The sequence below is a fragment of the Poecilia reticulata genome, chromosome 1 (assembly GCF_904066995.2).
Source record: "Poecilia reticulata chromosome 1, P_reticulata-male-v2, whole genome shotgun sequence".
Taxonomy (NCBI): Eukaryota; Metazoa; Chordata; class Actinopteri; order Cyprinodontiformes; family Poeciliidae; genus Poecilia; species Poecilia reticulata.
In genome coordinates, this window is record NC_088830.1 from 6,654,341 (window position 1) to 6,676,251 (window position 21,911).

A 21,911-nucleotide genomic window follows, 5' to 3' on the forward strand; every position below is an offset into this window, starting at 1 on the left:
CACATAAGATAAAATGATGTAACACTTTGCAAACGCCATCGGATACGATCGTCAGCTTTGTGTTTGTATTTTGCAAAAGCAACACAACGCCAAGGCTGAATGTGTTAGATCTTTTGTTAGATTTGTAACGTTCAACAAACATCAAAAATAGCATCACGAAGACCAAGGAACACTCCAGACAGGTCAAAGGTCAGGGTATATGTGACATCATGCTGAGAACAACTAAATCTACTATCTGAACCTGGAATGAAGGACTTCTCGAGACATGACCGTCTACCTGAGGTCAATGTCGACATCAAGAGGTCAATGGAAACTCTAGAGGAGCCACCTGCTGCTCAGGTAAGCAGTCGGTCACCAGGGCAACCACTAGTTGTGCTTAATTTGAGTGTGACATGAAGAAAACCTATCTTGAAAGAAAGTTATAACACAATGTGTCTGTTTTATTTTATTTACAATAATACTTAAATAACTAATTATTTGTGCTTTCAATGTCCAAAACATTTGAAATTATGAACAGGCTATTAATGTGAACACTGAACGGCTTAATGTCAAAATACATTAAAGACTTGCTGTTGCTGCATCAAGAGAAGCAGCATTCAGCTTCAACGCTCCTCGAATCTGGAACAGGCTACCAGAAAACCGCAAATCAGCCGAAACACTGATTTCACAGTGGGTAAAAATAAAACTGAAACATTTCCACAGTATAAATACTTCTACTAAAGGAAATTTGCCCAAAGAGTTACACCAGTTGGCAACAGGCCAAGTAATCCACATACACGCAAAGACTAAGAAGTAAAGCAGTCTACAAATAAAAGATGTGGGTAAAATATTGGAACAAGGAAGAAGTTTGAATTCCTGAAGAAAAGGATGAGTGAAAAGGAACTGAAAGCCAACGAAGCTCTTAAAATATTTCAGTAGTTGGAAAGCATTGCTGTTGATATGTGAAAATTATTATCAGCTGGTTTATTATTATCCTCCAGGTTGTAGAAACTGTTTGCCTAGGTACGGTACAGAACACGATTGGCAAAAGCAAAGAAACCTTCACAAAAACGTCTTACTGCTGCACAACATACTAACGTCAGTCATTACAGCTGAGCTCTTAAGTTCTGAGTCTTCCAGTGAATGCAGTTAGAGTCATAATTTGGACATCTTTTCACCACAAACCAGCCACATTAGAGGTCACCTTCATTCTGGCCCAGCATGACATGAAACCCATCTGTCCAAGACCCATCAAACAACAAGGGAGACTTTCAGAAAGACGTGGAAACAGAAGGCACACTTTTCCAACAAGAGCAATACATAAAATACTCAGCTGCAATCTCCTCTGTGCACAAAACAAAAGCATGTTGAAAGTTCTTTCAAATATGCAGCTGATGATTTGGTCAAGAAAGTTACCTACGAGTCGGATAAGGTCTGGTCCGATGAGGTCAAGTCTGGATGTAACTGCCACGACGTGTTTGGGGAAGAAATTATTCTGCAAGTTAAAGGTGTCGATGTCAAGAAGCAGGAGTTTGGAGCCAAACAAGGGGAAGAAAACCTGTAAGAGACTCCAGGCTGGGCTGAAGGTTCCTAAAACATGCAGTAAGAGTTACAGTGAAAAAACTTGGACCACATCTGTTGGAAAAGTATTTACCTAAATTTCATTGAGTGTTTGGTCAGACTTAGAAATTATTTTCCCCACCAAAAATATTCTTTTCATCCAGAAAGGCTGAAATAGAAAAGAAAAGCCAAATGTTTTTGCTCCGACTCTGGTTAGGTTGATAGAGGCGTAACGTGATTCTCCACTGTACTGACTAAAGAGGATGAAGGGAAATTACAACATTATGTTGTTTTTTCTTCTGGGCTTCACAATTGTACACTAGTTGTGTCGGTGTATAAAAGCACATTAGGTTTGCAGTGGTATCGTGAGGACATGCAGAGAGGACTAGAGCTTTCAGTACTTTTAAAAGGCTGCGTATGTTAAAATCTTCTCAAGCTCAGGCTGACTTGAATTTGAAAAAATAAAAATAAAAAACGTTGAAAAGAGAAATGAATAAGTACTGACTGAGTAAAACATGATGAATACAGATATTGAAACATGAGGTTTTTTTGCAGACTTCCCACACTGGGTTTAAAGGATATGGGCTGCAGACCATGCGGATGCACAGGCTGCGTGGGCAGGTTGTCTGCTTCAGACAGAAGAAGACCACAGGAACCAGCTCAGGATAGGGCACCACCAGCACGCTGGTGTCGCTGCTGCCGTCGTCGGCGTCGTCCTCGTCGTCGCCGCCACCGTCGTCACGCTCCTCCACCACCTTCAGCTCCTTTTCTTCTTCTTCGAGCCTCTCTTCGTGAATGATCCCCTTCTCTTCCTCTTCTGCCTCTTTTTCCTCGAGACAGACGCGATAGCGAGGAGAGGGCCTGCGGGGGGGCGAGGACGAAACCACACCATCTCTGCCTTTAGTTGCGGCCGGTGCTGTCCTGGCGGCTGTCGCTGCAGACTGTGTGGATGCTGATGCTGCAACACCAGGGCCCTCCTCCTCCTCACTCATGGCAACCTACGAGTCTTGGACGAGAGAGACGGAGAGCAAACTTTTAAGCAAAAACTATTTCAGAGGCGGCACACAAGAGGAGCTTGTGGACAATGGAAAAACAAGAAAAGAACAGAAATGAGAAACAACAACATAGATAGTAAGACCTGCGAATTATACTCCAAGTTTACACTGACAATGGACTGGTGACATATCTTATGGTTAAGCCAGTAAAAGCAGAGACATGTTTCAGTACTGAACCACTAAGTACGAGATGTCATTTGTAAAGTTACAGAGTCAGAGTTTTGCAGAAAAAATATTTTTGGTTAGAAGAGAGAGAGAGAAAAAATAGAGGTTCATGTTTTTAAAATATATATATATTTTTTACCGTGATATTAATTAATTTCTACATGCCATCATTTCAAAGTAAATATTGCGTTAGCAAGTTAAATATTTAGCATGCTAACTATTTAGTTTACAAATGAAACATTGAGTTAGTACAATAAATGAGCTAAACATGTTGCTCCTAACTAGATATTCAATTAGCAAACTAAATATTTAGCATTTAACTAAATATTAAGATTACGCATAAAACAATGAGTTAGCAAGCTAAATATTTTATGTTTGCACATAAAACATCTAGTTTGTAAGCTAAAAAAGTTAAATATTTTGCTCCTAAATACATATTTAATTAGCAAGCTAAATATTTAGCATCGTATTTCATATTAAAATTACACATAAAACAATGAGTTAGCAAATTAAATATGTAGCATGCTAACTATATATTTAGTTTACAAACAAAATATTTAAGTATTTTGCTTCAAAGTAAATATTTTGTTAGCAAGCTAAATATTTAGCTTGATAACTATTAGGAAGCTAAATATTTAGCATGCCAACTAAATATCTTGTTTGCACATAAAACATCTAGTTAGAGAAAAAGTTAAATATATTTTGTTAGCATTTAGCTTAGAGGTAAATATTTGGTTCCTGTGCAAATTCAATTGCCAAAAAGTGGAGGTGTGCTATCAAAGCTAGGTAAGCTAGGTCTCTATAGCCTCCTGCTGGTGAGCTGGGGCACTCATCGTCGTTGTCGCTGAATGTCTATTTGTAATTGTCTGTATTGTCATTAAAAAGGTTGATCTGACATTTTAATCTGAAATGTTGTTCATGTTGAAAAGAAAAATCATTTTGAAGAGGTGGCATCAGGAACAACAGTTTTGAAGATGCATTACAATGTGACACCGATAGAAGTAGCTTGAACTTTATGGTTGCCCGTTTTGTTCTGCTTGTTTCACCTCAGCTTTGAGGACAAAATGATCATCTGTTGCTTAATATATACAACCTGTCAAAGTACAGAATGACATTACTTGTATATATTTGTATATATTTTAACTTCCCTTCATACCATGTTCTCTTATGAACATGTGAAAGAATACTACTTTTAAGGCAAAGATGAATAAAACTACAAGCACACAAAATAGTACAAAAGAACGATATGAATCCCAAAAAACCCCAATATGATCAATTCAAAAATATTTCAGAAATTCGATATTTTAGGTGTTCTGGCTTCGGGGACGAGTTAAAGATCACCAAAGAGAGGGGAGTGGAAAAAGCCAGTAGTGGAAAAGGAGTGGAAAAGCAGAGAGTCAGGATGGAGAGTTTAGTAGTTCAGTCAGAACCTTAGACTGCTGAGAGGATTTTTAGATTGTTGAATGGAATCGATGCTGTGTAGCTGGAACAGGAACAGAGATAGAGAAGATCCTGAGTAGCAGCAGCGAGACGAGGGAACAGAACACACTGATCTTACTATAAGCTACCGAGTAAGAATGGTGTTAAGACAAGCTTTACACTTTGGTTGTTTTAGTCGTTTAATCTGCTCTGACCAATTTCTAATTGCTAAAAGGATCACAGATGGTTTGAGACAGCTGCAAATTATCAACAACTTCCTCTGTGCAAACTGTGATCAGGCTTAAGGAACAGGTGCAAAATAAAAAGCAAGTGAAGTCGAACTTCATCTGTTATAGTTTGTGTTAATGATGTGTGACTGCAGAGTTCACAACACCACAAACTTAGAGAAATACAGACGGTTAAAGATTTCCTCAAGAAACTGCGGAAAGTGTTACTTTTTAATGACACGGTAAAGGTACAAGGTTAATAAATCATAACTATTAGCAAAACGATAGGAGAAATCTCCAAAGACAAAACCAGGAGAAATGCTTTTATCGATGCGGTTGGCGAGTGCGAGGCATACTGAGCCACACTTAGGATCCATGTGCATAAGCTGCAGCCATTTACTGCCACATAAGCAGGTTTATTTCATGTTTTAGAACAGCTGTCAGATTTCTGTTTTCATGCTCTGTTGGACATAAAAAAATTCCTTCCTCGTCAGACGGATGTTTCAAAGCAGATTTAACACCAAGACGACAGAAAGGAAAATCCCAGCTGGTCTACTGTGACTTTCCTTCCCTCCCCATTGGTTTAAGGTCTCCAGATAACCAGTCAGTGTTGATGAAGGTTGTCTTACAGATAAGGCGGGCTTAATGTTGCTCATTTGGACCAAATGGATGGCCTATGCATCCTGTTTATTGTCCACATCGATGTGCCGTTTGGTTTTCCTGTGTTTTAAAGCTGATTTAAATTTTTTTGTTTTTTTTTTACAGTGTGGTGCTTGCTAACTAAAAAAGCTTTGCTTTTTGTTGAAGCACATATTGTGTCGACTCTAAGCAGCCATACATTGAATGATTGTCATAACATCACTAGTTAGATTTTCATGCTTGTTTTCCTTCTATAAACTACAAATTATTTAGAGAACATTGAGATACAATGTAAGAATGCTTTCTTCCATTAACATGCCACAAAACGGCAAAGGTCAATGACAAAGTTTGGATGATTGTTATTTTTTGACCCTGTTGGTGGAGATGGGTATTATTTAAAGGGGCGGCATAATGTGAATTCTATTTTTTTTTTTAGCTTTACATCATGTTATCATGTTACTGAATAATCAAAAACACATCTGGAATGTTGCTTTCATTCTTTCATGAATGTTTGAGAAATCATCGAATTGCCATAGCAACTTTTTGCTATGGGAACGCCAGTTTTTATAACGTGTCGCCTATTTCCACAAAACTCTTCCTCAGAGCTGCAGTCCCAAAGTCGAGGTTCTGACCCTCCTGAGATCGGCTGTAAATGGAGTAGAACTGTTGTGATGATGTGTGGAAACAGCAAGAGCTTCTTAAAGAGACAGTGGCCAATTTCAAGACGTTAAGATGTGACGTCACATTTCTTATAACTTATGTTTGACATATTCAGCATTTTTGTAAGAACTGAACGTAACCGTTACTTGACCTTTATAAAACGACACTATACCTGGAAAATATAAAATACCGCCTCTTTGAAGCTGCAGTAACTTTAATACATTTTTTTTTACATATTTGTTTGTTGAGTGATAGCTTATTGAAGCTATCACTCAACAAATATGTAAAAAAAAAAAAAAACTTAAGCTCCTCTGCCTTCTGCCAGAACTGTCACAACATGGTCAGAGTTTTTTTATATGTAAAAAATACAAATAAAAAAGAACACTTATTACCTATAGCTTTAAGCAAATGCTAAACGCAGCATAAATAGACAATTTCAAAGGTCTTGAGCCACTTAATATTTATACTTAAAAAAAAGGAAGTCTCTAGAATTATTCAGGCTGTAATCATTTTGTCAGAATAACATTAAATAGCCAATATCAGAGTTATTAACCTCAACAAAAGGTTAACCAACCACTGAATAAACAGGCCAGGGCTTCTGCTCATCTGCCTCAAACTACTTAAACACCGCGACTTTAATCTCCCTCCAGTTATGGAAAGATATTATTATATTTTCAGGTCTTTTTTGTTTTTTAAAACAAATGGCAACAGATTTCTGAAAAGACAATAAAAAAATCCCATGAATTTAAATGGCTAAGCAGATAACATGACTATCTCTCAGTCACATGACGACTGCTACCTGTAACCTGGAAAACTAATGACTGATTCTTATGGACGTCTGTGTCCACACAGCTGGCAGTGAACTAATGCTTCATGTTACTGAATTACAATTTTGAATATTTGCTTTAGCTCTACTGGGTCAGACAAACAGAAGCTGTTTAAATAATGTCCATCCCTCATTCTGCAAAAACAAAGATGTCTCCTTTTGTGTTCCATGTTCGGGGAGAAATAAACAGCAAAATTATGTTGGGTTACAATATCTAGGTATAAGCAGTGGCACATAATGTTTTTCCAGTAAACTGTTGATGTACTGTTCACTGTGTCCCACAGAGTGTAGATCATGTTCTACCATGAATTTGATGTTGTTGCAGTATTTTAGAAAAAACATTTTCCAAAAAAAAGACATTCTTGTTTCATTGTAAAAAGAAGAAAGTATATAGAAGTATCAAAAAGTCAGCTTGGTTCCGTTTGTTCTTTATTGTACTTTATTGATATAATTTATTATATTTTCAGAACAAGTCGTGCATGTAGAGGTTGACCTAATCGCTCTACTAAGGGTCAGAATACAAATACCTCAGATGCTTTATACATTTTCATGAGTGGAACAACATGAAGACATTTTCTTTCTACTTCTGTAATACAATTTATCTCACATAAAATACCAATAAAATTTGTTGATAGTGGTATTGATTGACTAAGGTAGTCAACCATTGTTTTTAGTTTCAGTTTCTTTATTTCACATTGGCTGTTCTGCTCCTAATTGCACCAACTGAATGAATGAAAAGTTATGTAATTATATCATGTTTGACCAAGCTTGTATTTAAATGTCCCATACTGGTGCAGAGTCATCAAACAAATTTGTAATTCAGTACATTTATGTCTGAAACTTTTTTAGTCCATTCAGCACTGATTTCTTATCGGATCGGAAACCTCAGAAATTGGTATCGGAAATGAAAAAAAAAAAGTGGATCAGCAAGAAACACCACTCTAGGAAAACACATTCAAAGCACAGAGTGTGACAAAATAAACAGAGATCAATCAACTATACACACCACAACAAAACTGTTATAACTCATATCAGCCAAAGGAGAAAAAAAAAAAGAAAAGAAAATGACCCCAGGCTGAGAAATAAAAACCCAGCCTCTGCTGGATGTGAGCTCTCATAGTCGGCGCACTAAGAGAGATTCTACCGCACCTTTCACACATAATATTCACAGCCCATTAGGCATGGTGGCAGGTATCAATTACCATGAAATGCATTGACCACAGAAGTCAAACACAGGGCGTGCTGTGGTGGTGCAGGGGTTAAGCACAACCCACAAAAGGAGGCCTTAGTCCTCAACGCAGCTGTCGCAGGTTTGATTCCCGGCCTTGACGACCTTTGCTGCATGTCTTCCCCGTTCTCTCATTACCCACTTTCGTTCCCTATCAAATAAAGACCACTAGAGCCAAAAAAATCTTTAAAAAAAAAGTCAAACACAGTGATACACCCACACAGCTTAAACCATCAACACAACAGAGTCAGAGGCTAACAGTCGGCTGTTTTGATGCGACATCACATCCTCATTAGTAGCCGTGCTGGAGGCTTAATGGCCGGAAGTCTCACCTCCACGCAATTACACACAAACGACTCAAAGTGTACTGCTTGTCTTTACAATCCCAAATTATTTTCACTTGCGTGACGCGCCTTAAAGATAAAACCGAAATAAATCAAACGTATATATTGAATATAACAGACACTCGTTAGGACTGAATCACGTCAGCGTCCCCCTCGTCCCCCTGTTTGGTCAGGCGTATTTACATCCAAGCACAGGGCGCTAAAAAGCAAACAGCGGTCTAATAATGGCGTAGGCTGCCCTAGATGAAAAGCTTTAAGTAGACCTCCCCTCACATTTCCTTCAGCCTTTAGCTTGTTGCGCCTAAGATATAAAACAAGCTGACAAATGAGCGAAGATCCCACGTAGCGCAGAGCGCGCCAAGTCGTCTGGTGTGGAAATGAAACTTTGAAGGAACTTAGAAATGAGATGATAAAGGCAGATGCGTCACCATTCGGATATATATATATATATATATATATATATATATATATATATATATATATATATATATATATATATATATATATATATATATATATATATATATATATATATATGTGTGTGTGTGTTTTTTTCCTGAGTGGAAGGCTTGATAACCACTAGCAAAAGAGCATTAGAGCAATGATTCAGTTCCATGACAGTGACTGGTTAAAAAGGTGTTTGTGTTTCTGTGGTTTCCCGTCTGGACAGCAGTGTTCGCAGTTTTTTCTTCCTGTACGTGTTAGCCTGAAGCTAACGCTTTACCCGGCGAAGCCCCACGGAGGAGTTGGTGGAAGCCCCGCAGATCGCTGCAGTGCTGTCACTAAAGGACATGACACCAACCGTTTTCACACTGACACCGCAAGGCCTGAAATACTGTAGAGATGTGTTCGGTTTGGACGGCGCGCAAGACCGCAAACGTCAGCCGGATTTGTTCTGCACCGGTGGAGATTCCTACACCTAGCCCTCAAGAAAGAAAGAAAAAAAAAAGAAAGAAAGAAAATTCTGGGAGACTGACTGGAGAGACGGTGTGCAAATGAAGCAGCAGCATTTACTTGAAGTGACAAAGAGAGTGAGGCAGTGTGTGTGCTGATGTGTTTCTTCGGTCTTATGTGATTACACAAATCTTCATCTGACATTATATGGTGAAATGAGCAACATCCTCACGATAAATGCCAACCCACAACTCCTTCCTGGTATTTCAACCTTCCACTACACATTTTCAGAAAACTTTGCCTCCTCAAAACCTCTCAATGTTCTCCAGAAAATCTCAGGCTACATCCACACAGCAGGTCTTCATGCTAAGAAATAACATTTTTTAGTTTTCTGTTTGGTTGCTGGTACCACTAAGTAAACCCAACCACAATGAGACTTTAGTGTGAACGGTTTACATCTCATGCACAGAAAAGGAACATAGACGTCACACAGGCAGGGAGCCGTTTGTGGATTCATTTTTAAAGTTTATCCAGCACTGGGAGCAGACTGCATCATCAAAAAAATCATAACACCACAGAGGAAACTAATGAAAAGAAAGCACAGCTAACAGCAGCGGCCCTTTTGCGGAGAACTGACTGCAACTTTTTGCGAAGTCTTAATGCATCAGTCAAAGCTAAGAGTTGTGGGATTGTGGTTTGATGAACTTCGATGACACAAACCTCTTTCATAAACTTATAACCAGCCTTTGCTTGAGTCCAAGTTTACAGTGATTGGCTTTTTCTGGTGTAAACTTACGACATGTTTTTGCCGTCGATGACGTAAAAGTTGGATAAAATGTGACGCGACCGTCCAGAGTGCAGAGGCTTTGAAAACAACCGGATACACGACAGAATCAGTACCACATTTGGAAGTCGCAAAAATTTGGTGTTTTTTTTTTTGGAGGGGGGGTGAAAAGATCAAAATCATCCAGTTCAGTAGAGGGTTCAGGGTCGAATGTGGGCAAAAAAAGCAACTTTGAGTCACACTTGAGTGACCCAAATGAGCTTTAGATATTCATGCTTGTAAATCTCACTATTCAAGAAATTAAACTTTTCACAAAAACCTTAAAGAAAGCAAGAGGTCTCCTAATGTTTTCCATAAGTTCTACAAAACAAAAGAAGCGATTTTAATCGTTTTCCACAAGATGAGAAACTCCTGCTTCACGCAGCGTTTGTACTGTTTAAAGATTGACCTAACTAATTATTCATGCCCAAAAGGAACAATTTGTTTTTGTTTTCATCCAAATGCAGTCGTCGCACAGTTAGCGGAGACGACTAACGGCAGATTTATTCAGCCAAAAGCTCCGTCAGCCTACCACCACCCAGCATCTCCAGTCTCAGTTTCTCTTCCTCTGGGCTTCAAACCATAAACAGCAATTAGCTGAGCTCCCCGTCAGACCCAGGCAGGAGAAACGCTGCTGAGCAACAAGTGGCGTTTGGCTGCAGATGCAGTTAAGGGAATAAAGGATTGGTACACTTCTCTGCAATCTGAACTGCAGCAGGTGTTTTACAGCTGCTGCAGTTTCGATTAGCCACATTGGCTTTGTGTGGATTCGTCCTATTCAGACAGTCAGTGCCACCGCTTAGAGCTTTAGTGATGCTTTACAAAACATTCAGACTTTGTTGTTGGCATGAGCAATGCTCCGTGTGCATGGTGAACTTGTGTGTGTGTGCGTGTGTAGGTGTGCCAACTCTGTACGTGTTGCTGAGAAGTTGGCGGGGTTTAATGCAGCTACAAGTGGCTTGTGTGTTTTCACGCCAGCAAGATTTTGCCTTTGCAAATTTAAATATGAGCAAGTCTGTCTGCATCTGTTTGCTAACTCTGACTAATACAGGCCCGTCAGCATCGTTTCTATTCCAAATGTGAGCAAGACTTTATCAATATTCTTCTAATGATAGGAAAAAAAACAACAACACAATTTTGCAATGGCAGCATTCACATTTAATAAAAAACATATTTGGTAGATCCTCCAGCTACTTCCTGACGCCTTCTTTGTGGTTTGTGCCAACGGCAACGTCCGCTTGCTGATGGTGCGACTCGTGTGGCGTGTAAAATGTTTTCATCGCAATTTTGCTAAATAAACCAATTTGCTTAAAACCTCATTCTAGCACCAGTGGATGAGGTGGTGCTACCTTTACACCTTCTCATCCACTGCAGATTTAACAGATTAGAAAACCTCACAAGACGATCTTCCAACTAGACACTTGTGAAAATAATTGTCAAAATGACAATGTTCAAAACAGTGGTTCTTAACCTGGGTTCGATCGAACCCCAGGGGTTTGATGAGTCGGTCTCAGGGGTTCGGCGGAGCCTCTGCCGCGAAGGTAAAGACACACTTGTGTAAAGTCGTGATGACGCCCCGCTTTGCCATCACTTGCTGCACAGGATCACGTTACATTGCTTAGCCAATCAGAGCTGCGGAGAAGCCCTGATTGAAGGAGTTTTACTCAGCATGGATTTGAGCTTGTGTCTTTAATTACTTCAGCAAAACTCACCGTTTTACCTAATTCTATAGTCTAAATCTGCTCCTTAGTCGCATCTTTTCGGGGTTGCTACTGCCTCTAGTGGTGTGGGGCGGTAACACAGCTAATATAATTACATTACTAAATCAGAATACGGCAAAGTATTTTGTGTGTTGGCGGGGGGTTAGGGGGTGGGCGGTGAATAAGAAGGGTTCGGTGAATGAGCATATGATACTGGGGGGTTCGGTATCTCAAAAAAGAACCACTGGTTCAAAAGATGGCCAGCATTTACAATAATGGGTTGATCTGATGCAAAAATTTGATTTTAATAATCTACTATTTATTTTTTATCTACAGGTAGTTAATAATGTAAAAATAAACTGAACTTTATTGAGCTAACATTACATTTTTGTTGAGTATTTCTTCCATGCTCTGTTTCAGTTCAGTGTGTGTGTGTGAGAGTGTAATTGAAGCTGACACCTCCTTACGGTGATCTGCTGTTCCATAAGCAGAGGAAATACCGCCTGTGCTCCAAACATGACAGCTAACAGAGTTAGCCTTTAGCTGATCGGAACGTGAACCTGGTGGAGACAATGAACGAGGGCAATGAGGTTGTGGAGGAAATTAATTTGAGGAGAAAGTTTTATTTACTAGGAATATACAAGAGGATCAAGGGAGAGAACTGAGTGGAGTTCAGTAATATTTTTTCTGAAGTGTCGATTTGGAAGTACGGGATTCAAATAACATTTCCATCTTACTCAAACATTTATTGTTGTCGGGTTATGTTTATTCAGGTCCAAAATATATTTAATGAGGAAACATTTTAGGTCAGAATTGACTGAAATTGCTTGCTTGTGTATACGTTACTGTAAATTTCTTAAATATAGTATAAGCTAATTTATTCTTGACAACAAAATCATGTTTCGTTGTCTTCGTTTAGTCTTTGTTATATACCTGAAAAACATTCGTCTAATTTGGAGAATGTTTTTCTCCAAATTAGACGAGATTCCTAGCAGGTTGAATTCAGAGAAATTCATATATATATATATATATATATATATATATATATATATATATATATATATATATATATATATATATATATATATAAATGACTGCGGTCATTTATATATATATATATTTCTTCTCAATCTTTTAAAGGATTGTCCCAGATGCTTCAATTGCTACAACTAAAGTAAAATGTTGATATATTTGTATATTTATTACATGTCACATGTGCACTTTGTCGTAATCTTTAGATTTTGCTCGTCCTCTTTTACTGTATTCAGAGAGCAGTGTCATAAAACTCCCATATTGGTGTAAAAGAAAATTATTTTGTGATTTTAGTCACTCTATTTTCTTGGATCTCCAATAATGAAAAGCTGATTATAAAAGGCTGTTATGAACGATTGATTCAACAATACACTGTGTTAACTCTGGTTTCAGCAACAGGAAGAAGAAAAGTTTCAGGAAGGATACTCTGACGTCATGGGGTTCTACAAAATCTCACCATTAGGATAAAATTTCATCTCCCATCATTAGGAGAGGGTCTCCTCCTGCGCTAAGAAGACCTGCTTCTGAAACTCGAGGAGTTTTGGATCCAAAAATTCAAGTTACTGCTGGCACATCGAGAATCTAATCCAGGCGAAAGGAGTAAACCTTGACCCTGGTTTGTTCTGAACTCTGCAGACGGAACCTTGGAATTACAGCTTCCCCAAGCTTCAAAGGGGAGCAGTTGATCCAGCCAGATGCGGATGATGTTGTGAAAACCAGAAGACCCGAGTTGAGAAGCAGGTTCTGGGTGCAACAAAACCACCAAACCCCTGGCTGAGAGCTCCAAGCTTTATAGAGAAACTTTTGTTTTACAAATATTTCCTCCATTCTGGTTCTCTTCCGAATTTCACATGTGACTCATTAAGCTTCAGAACAAAATCATGGTCACTTTGAAAACAAAAAGATGATTGAACTGGTTAGAAATTTATGTGTAAACTGATTGAAACAGTGTAAAAAAAAACAAACAAAACAAAACGTTAGATTGGGGTGAGGTCCCAACCTGCTTCAACTACTACAGCGATGTAAACGGTTGGGCCTTTATCAAGCTGCTTCATGAACAAGACAAGAGTTGACACGGCTGGTAGAGAGCCTGTTGAATAATTCAGAGAAATTCAACCTGCTAGGAGTAAACTTTTGGTTGTCTCTGACCTGCTCTGACTCGGCCAAGAGCTGGAGTGTGCAACAAGCTACCGTGGCACGACGCGCTACGTGCCTGAGCTTTGATTTTATTCAAGAAATGGTCAGCTCAATGTGGATTTTAAATTTAGTACTTCAAATAAGCCTTTTCAGCCCCAGAAGAAACCTGCCATAGCAACACACACACACGCACGCACCCCCCCCCACACACACACACACTCGCACGCACACACAAGAATAGAGTGCTTTTCTCAAGGATGGGTTTTAACCTCAAACTGCCCCACGACCGCAGTCATTTTACTGTGGCTTCACACGAGCGACTACTTTCACTGATGTAGTCCCCCTCGTGATGAAATGCACCAGCAGGTCAAAGAAAGACTCATCTGAACGTACGAAGACCATAAAACTAGAAGGCCTGACACATATGCAGAGTTTAAGTGGATTAGACCGAGAAGAAAAGCACGGCTCAGAAAAAAAGTAAAGCAAAAAAAGCATTTCAAAAGTGATGGTAAGTAATATTTTACATGTGGAGAAACTGGTTCTCATCTGTTTTTAAATTTCTTTACATTTTTTATTTTAATGTTCCCATAAAGCAAAATTATTTTCGTAATTTCAAATCGTGCAGTGTTTTGGTAAATAGAATTTTTTTTTATTAGACCTACTGTATTGTTAAATACAGAAAGCCAGAATTGTTCTAGATCTCAGGACTTTTACTGAAGACGAGGGGAAAAAAACTTACAAAACTCTGAGGCTGTGGGTGAACAGGATCCAGTGGCGCAACTACACATTATTCAGGTGGATGCGAAAACATAGATCGGTAGGGATAAATGAGGAAATGATGAGCAGCTGGGATAGCATGGAGAAGAACGGTGGGCTGAGGTGAGGTGGAAATATTAATCTAATAGAAAAAGATCTAAAACACAAACAATGAAAACAACTGAAGTAAAACAAAGGAGTGAACTAAAATAGCAAAACAACAGAAAAACAATTAAGAAATGATCAAAACTGAAAATCACTGAAGCTAATCGTCCAAACAATAAGGGATTGCAGCAGTACATTGAAACTGAAGTTCTGATGTTAAGTCATCAAATTGATGAAAACTTAGAGCACAAACTGGGGTCTATGAATCTTCTTTTTGCTGTCAGAAGTCTGCTGGAGAAGCTATTCCGGTTTCTTTGGCATCTGACTCGATGCTTTTGATCAAATTTTAAACGGAGCTGCACGACGGTTCATGTTGTCACATCGGGTTTTTCAAGAGAATTTCTTTGCAGCTCTTTTTCTAAAAAAAAAAAAAAAAAAAGAGTTTTTAAAAACTGCATCTTCCCTGCTGGATTAAATTCTGTGCTGCTGTGATTCCTGGTGTAAACATCAATACCAGCCGCCGATGTAAGCTAGTTCTGAATAGCATTCAGCTTTGTGGAAATGCCAACGCAACATGTACGATACGTCTTCAATTCAGTCGCATTCTGGATGCTTTTTTAAAAATTATTATTATTTAAATGCCTTTTAATTTCTTCACATATTTGGTTGCTTTTCTTCATTCACAATGCAACAAGATAATTTCTGTGTAGAGATTAATAATCAATATTTTGATTAAATTCAATGTGTGCTCAATATGTGCTAGCTTGTTTGTGACTCTGTATACCCAAAGGTCTTTTTTTGTTTTTTACTGTGTGAGTGAATAACTGCTGTGTTTTTCTAAGCCTGTCCTCCATTAGTCTGGATGTGAGGCTCTGACAGTATCAGACCACTAGGATCTATGGCTGGTAAAAATAGATTGCGATGCAGCTGTAGCCCTCTGCTGCTAACACAATCTGTCTATCTACGGCCCTGAGAGATACAGGAAGTGACCGTATATCAGTCTCTCACTTCCTGAGATAAATGAAATTATTGACACATGCATGAGGAGTTGGTGTTTGGAGGAGTGGAAATACACACACCTCATGTTTACTGGAAGCAGCCTATCACAGTGATTGACCAGAAGTTTGGGAATTTGTAGTGCATCATGGGTAAAGTTTAATGTCTTTATATATATATATATATATATATATATATATATATATATATATATATATATATATATATATATATATATATATATATATAAAGACATTATGTTTTTTTATGTATTTAATTTGTTGCTTTCTTTTACAACATTAAATCTTGCATCTACAAAGAGGTTTGTCATGAACTATGTTTTTCAAGATGTTCTATTTATTTCAACAACCTTTTTGAGAAACTATGTGAAAAAGTACAGATGCATTAAAAGGTATTCATGGTGCATTTTTCACTGATTTGTACAGTCCAACCCTAACCCCCTACCATAAGCCCTAACCCTAAATACCAGTACATGTCGTCTGGTACCTCTGTATTGTGTTTGAATTCACCAGATACTTCAGAGTCTTTCTGAGTTTGGCGAGTTTGATCACCTACTCCATGGTCAGTGCGCGATGCGGTTTGCTTTCAGAATAAATCTGATCTCACCCACTTTGACGACCTGCCTGCATCTCCTGGCAGGACACCAAGGACAGGCCATGTAGTCTCTCTGATTGGTTTGACGCTCCGTGTACAGACGCAAAACTTCAGACTTTCCAACTCTAGCGTCTGGGTAAGTCTGTGAAAACATGCTGCGAGACTTTGACGTTCCAAGATGCACCGTTCCACTGTAGTCTTTGCATGTAAACCAGACGATAATTTGCATCACGGTCAGCAGCATAAATTATTGCTGCTGACTTTCAATCAAAAGTCCCCTGGCATAATGAGCAGTACCGTGAGCTTTGAGTTTTAACCTGCGTACATCACTCTTTATGCATCCCGTCAAGTCAAATCTGATGCGTTTGTGACGCATCGGCAGAACGACCTGCAGAAACGGCACCAACCTAATAGCTGATCATCAGGCATAGCCGTTTCTCGCATAATCTTTTATATTCAAAAACGTCTAAAAGCCTTCTCCTCCCGTAATAAATCCTGCCTCGTTGGGATCAGTGAGTCACCACCCCCATCAGGGCTGCCGTTGCTTAGGTTCTGTCCCGGCACACATTCATTAGTGGCATCAACGGGCTTTTGATTTCTAAAAAGGGAGGAAGCTGCTCACCCCCCTTCTACATACACACTAATGAATCCCCCCCGGTGGCTGAATGCAGACGGATGGACGGACGGACGGACGGACAGGCGGACACGGGAGTGGGTATGTTGGAAGGAAAAGTACGTTCCACAGCGGGAGACGGCCTGAAACGGTGAAACATTAGGAGAACAGCGTTTTGTGGTTAGAAGCTGGGAGCAGGAGAGGCTGTGGGAATCAGATGGATATAATAAAACAATATGAAATTTGTATGCATATGAGAGACGAAAAGGGAGCGGAGGGTGGATGGAGGCATGAGAACGGGGATGATGTATGGGAGGGAAAAAACGGGGAAGGTGCGTGGGGTGGTTGATATGACAGATACCCCGCGAGAAAGATCTGCCCCGAGGCAAAATAACTCATCTCTGGAATTACACAGGAGCACCCTTGAGTTCTGTGCGAGTGAGCATGTGTTGCACAAGGAGCCGGGATATACAGGTTCATACGGTTGGATTCCCATGTGTGTTTTATTTGGAAGAAACCATAGAGAGAGGATAAGGAAGGATGGCACTCTTAAGCGACAGCATCCATTGTACCGTAGTGGAGATGGAGAGAGAGAGAGTTGGACACAAAGGTGGAAAAAAGCAGAGATAAGAGGGTTTTGAAAAAATAAATAAATAAAAAGAGAGACCTAAGGTGGATTAGACAGATGACAAGGGTAAGGGGGAGGAAAAAGCAACTGCAAAGAGACATGAAAATGGGAAAAAAAAGGTGTGCTAGGGTGTGAGATTAGAATGTGAGGAACAAACACAAACACTTCCACCAACACACCCGCTAACCGAAGATGACAGCTGGGATGTCGATATCTGAACTGCTGTAACTCTCTAAGCATCTGAACCGCTGACTGAGCACTGAAATGGGAAGAAAATCTTTATGCTGCATCTCTGAGCTTCAAAGGAGTTTTATTAGCAATAACACAAAATAAAGGTAGGAGGTTGAAAGGAAATATAAGGAAAGAAATGTGTTTGTTTTTTTGTTTGCTTTTTATGCGCCCCCGTGTTGTGTAGTGGTAGATAAATAACGTGGAATTAAAAATGCCCTTTGATGGGCTAGCTTAGTTTAGACAAAATATTGTCTTAAGTGGACATTTTTGCTATATTTTAAGATCAACTGATCTGGGAGTTAACGTTTAATGCTCAACAGATTGTAATTATTCAGAATCAGGCTGGTTGTCAGGTGTAGCCACTCCGGCATCCACAGTCAGCGACATTCATGAGCGCAGACAGAGCGTCTGCATGGCATAGTATGAGTAAAAAATAAAGTAAATCTTACTTTAAATGTTACAGTAAGATTATGTTCTACTAAGGTTTTTATCAGTCTCCATACTCTGTATGTGCATTCATGCCAACATCCGATTAACTTGTGAAACCTTCATACACATGTTAATTCTAATAAAGCCTTTTGTGAAAAGTGTTGTTGGCATTATTTCTCCATTCTTGATCCAACCGAATCGACTCAACATAATATGTAACGGCCATGGTTACCTTGAAAAAGGAATCCGAAAAGATTATTCAGATTACTGAATAATCTTTTGAAAAGTAAAGCCAAGTCAAGTTTATGATGTTCAAAGATCTCTTAAGTGTGGTATTTAAATATCATAATTTAAAATAAAGCAAAGGAACCATTAGTTGGAAGTGACAGAACTGAAGAGAGATTAAAGAGAGATCTTGTGACATCTGTAACTTTCTCCACAAACTTTCAAACATCTTGTTTTCTCAGCTTAGTATGACGGTTCATTAGAGCCAATGTAGGTAAGAAGAAAATGAATATAAGTTCCCGCCAAAAAGTGCAGATATTTTGAGATTTCTAAAACAAAACAAAACCAAGTTGGAAATTTATTTCTTTAAAATGTTAAAAAGAATTCAAACATTTTCTAGAAAAATCTTGGAAATTTCTAGAACAAAAAAAAAACTTCAGAAAAATTCCACGTTATTTTTATAGAATATTTCTGAGACTCTCAGATTTTCTTCTTTTTTTCTGGTGAGCTTTTGAGATCAATCCCAAAAGGTGAGTTTTTTTTTCTTTCTTCTTTTTTTAAAGAAAATTTTAAAATTTTGGAGCTCAGTAATTTTCTTGTTTGTCCTAAAACATTTCTGAGATTAACCTCAAGAGTTTTTTAGTGGGTGAAAACATACCAATTTTCTCTGTCTACAATAGGCCTAATACAATGTGTCATAGCTTAACATCTTCATAAGGATGATGAACAGTACTTTACCAATATGCAAGGCTTAAGCTATGTGAGAGGGAATTTCTACATTCCTCCACTGAATGTGCAACAAAAAAAAAATCCGTCAGCTGTGAGAACCTTGAATTGTCATATAGAGACAATCAAAAACTTCACATCAATTTTAAATATTATATCGAGAACAAAGTGGAAGTGGAAATAAACACATAATGAATGGGAGCTGTGCTTCTTTTCTGGAAGGAAAGCCTCTTTCTCTCTCCCACTCACACACACACACATGCATGCACACGCACACACACACACGCACACACACACCCACACGCACACACACTCACATGCACAGGACAGATATACACAGCACTGCACAGCAACAAAAAACCCACGCACTCGCATGCAGTGATATCATTAGTCGTTTCCTTTTATATTAGACTCTGTCAAGACTTTTAGCCCCACTAGCCCACATGCAGGGGAACATGCATGCACACATACATGGGTAGAGGGAGCATTTAAATTGTGTAACCTGCTGGTTTTATGTAAGTGTGGAGCGCACCCACTCCATGGGAGCTCAGAGTTCGCAGAGCACTGAGGTGAGAAGAAGACAGAGGCAGAGACAGACAGTAAGGAAAAGCCGTAGTTAAGCCATGATGGGGGGAGGCACAAAGAAATACCACGCTTGTTCCAGTTATTTTTTTTTTCTTATCATCTGCTTACAAGATGGATACTGTCATTTGTTAACAAGTTTGCACAGTTTTCTGTTGGCTTAATAAAATGATTCTGACATGCTTTGGTTTTACGCAGCAGGGATAAAGTGCTCCAATTTCCTACTTAACTGAGTTGAAACAGATGTTTCAGAGCAGCTAGCTTTAGCGCTGGTTTACGTCTCAATCTTCATTAAGAGCTCCCTAAATTGCATATTTTTGTTACAAGGGTTAGCACTGTTTAGGACTTCGGACAGTTGCATCCACCCTCTGAAAAAATGTTAAGAACTATTTTAGCAGAAATAAATTATATGATTTATATAAATAATTATATGATGATATATGATTATATGATGGGATGCACCTGGACAAATGTGTAAAAATACACGAAGCAAAGTGAGCCAATGATTACAATATGAGGCAGCAATGATTATATAGTTAACACTATGGGTATTTTCTTATGAAGAGCACAGAGATGCACCAATTCACTTTTTTCACTTCTGATACCGATATCGATATCTGAGGTTTAGTATCGGCAGAAAATCAGTGCTGAATTGACTTAAAATGTTTTTTTTGTTTGTTTTTTAAACAGACATAAATGCACTGACTCACAAAATTTGACAGCTCAGCACCAATACAGCATACTTAAATACAGCACACTTAAATAGATTCACAACTTTAATTTGTTCAAATCGTGTAACTAAGAATATAACAGCCAATGTAAAATAAATAATAAAGAGAAATTGACAAAAACATTATATGGAACACCTTGGTCAAACATGTAAAAAAAAACATACAAAAAAAAACCAACAACAACAACCCTTCTTTCAAATGGTTCAGAAAGGGCTATTTATATTTAAAAGCATGTGCAAGGAGCCAAGAGCTAACTGTGAAATCAACTTAAAAAAAAAACAAAAAAAAATTTTATTGCCTTTTCTAGGCAAATAAACTAATAAATTTATTAGTTTAAAAATAAACTAATAATTGCAGTAAATTAGTTATAATGTAAATTATTATTCTGGATTTATATTCCAATATGAGGAAGTGATGGCAGCATGCCTAGTAAATGAAAAAAGAAAAAGTTTTGCAGCGTCATCGCAGTCTGTTGCAACTGAATAAGTTGGTCTGCTGAGTTATTCGCCGCATAATTTTCACCGATAATATCTTTTAGAGCAGACGTAGCTTTATCAATTACCGTGACCCACTAATATGAGAATCAAGTTAAAGTTACAGTATGTACAAAGCTATAGCAACTGCGACTAATGCTGCTAGTTTTATTGTAGGAAAGCATAAAAAATTCTTTTTTTCACTTATAAAAACCAAGTGCTACTTCACGAAACAGTGGAGGTATGCTAACAGGAAGTGGCTACAAACATTGTAGCCACATTATAGAACTCATCCAAGCCAGCGCTTGGATGAGTTCTATAATGAGAGCTACCTGAATAGTGTAAGGCTAACCTGAAATAGCCATCGTCTGGTCAAAGGGGAACCAGGTCAAAGGGGGCCAACAGGTGGCCGGCATGCCGTCAGTCTACGCCAAGGCAACACAGAGACACACAAGCCAAATTAATTCATATTAATTAAACAAAAATTATTTACCAAAAAGAAATCCTAAAAGTTTCCAAGATTACTTTTTTTTCTTTTAACTAACTCAACATACTAAGGCATGTATGAAATATAAGAGCTCTCTCTCAGAGCACAATAGCTCTTTATGTCCGGCCCGTCTGAACGCGCTCAGTCACACAAACAAATATGCTGGTGGCCTGTGCCAGCGTTATCCACACCTCTTAGGATAAAGTGTTACTCTCTCCCTTTTGTCATCACAACACACAAAACCAAACAAAGCGCATGTGTTAAGATCCTTCTATCACCAGCAGGCGTGTTCAAACGCTCGCCTTCGGTTTTGATGGAGCAGAAAATGTGGAGCGATTGCATCAGCCGTTCACCACCGAGCGGGGTGTTGCATTTCCTCCCATCTGCTCCCAGCGAAACAAGCAGCGCTCTCGCATCTATCACGGCAGATTCTCGTTTAGTCGACGCACGTTATCGCTGCAGCTGTGAGACGACGTGTCCGTGGAAGGTACCGCAACAGGTGTCAACAGAAATAGCACATGCTCATTTGTTTTTTTTATTTTTTTTATTTTGTTGGCAAATGCCACACACCAGTCTGACTGTCTTTCTTCACATTGTCTTTCTGTAGCAACTTTTAAACCTTTGAT

General features: G+C 38.7%; 1 protein-coding gene across 5 annotated transcripts in view; it reads right to left on the reverse strand.

Annotated features, from left to right (window-relative positions):
* cacna1ib (calcium voltage-gated channel subunit alpha1 Ib) overlaps nucleotides 1-21,911 on the reverse strand; it is a 203,490-nt gene that overhangs the window by 152,955 nt on the left and 28,624 nt on the right. For 2 of the 5 annotated variants that reach the window (XM_008434689.3, XM_081599178.1), the window contains exon 2: nucleotides 2,122-2,545. In XM_008434689.3, coding sequence (XP_008432911.2) covers nucleotides 2,122-2,531 — 410 coding nt within the window. In that variant the 5' untranslated portion in view covers nucleotides 2,532-2,545. Of the gene's footprint in view, nucleotides 1-2,121; nucleotides 2,546-19,514; nucleotides 19,577-21,150; nucleotides 21,224-21,911 lie in introns of all 5 variants that reach the window. The other 3 variants (XM_017306056.2, XM_008434762.3, XM_008434828.3) reach the window with 3 other exon arrangements.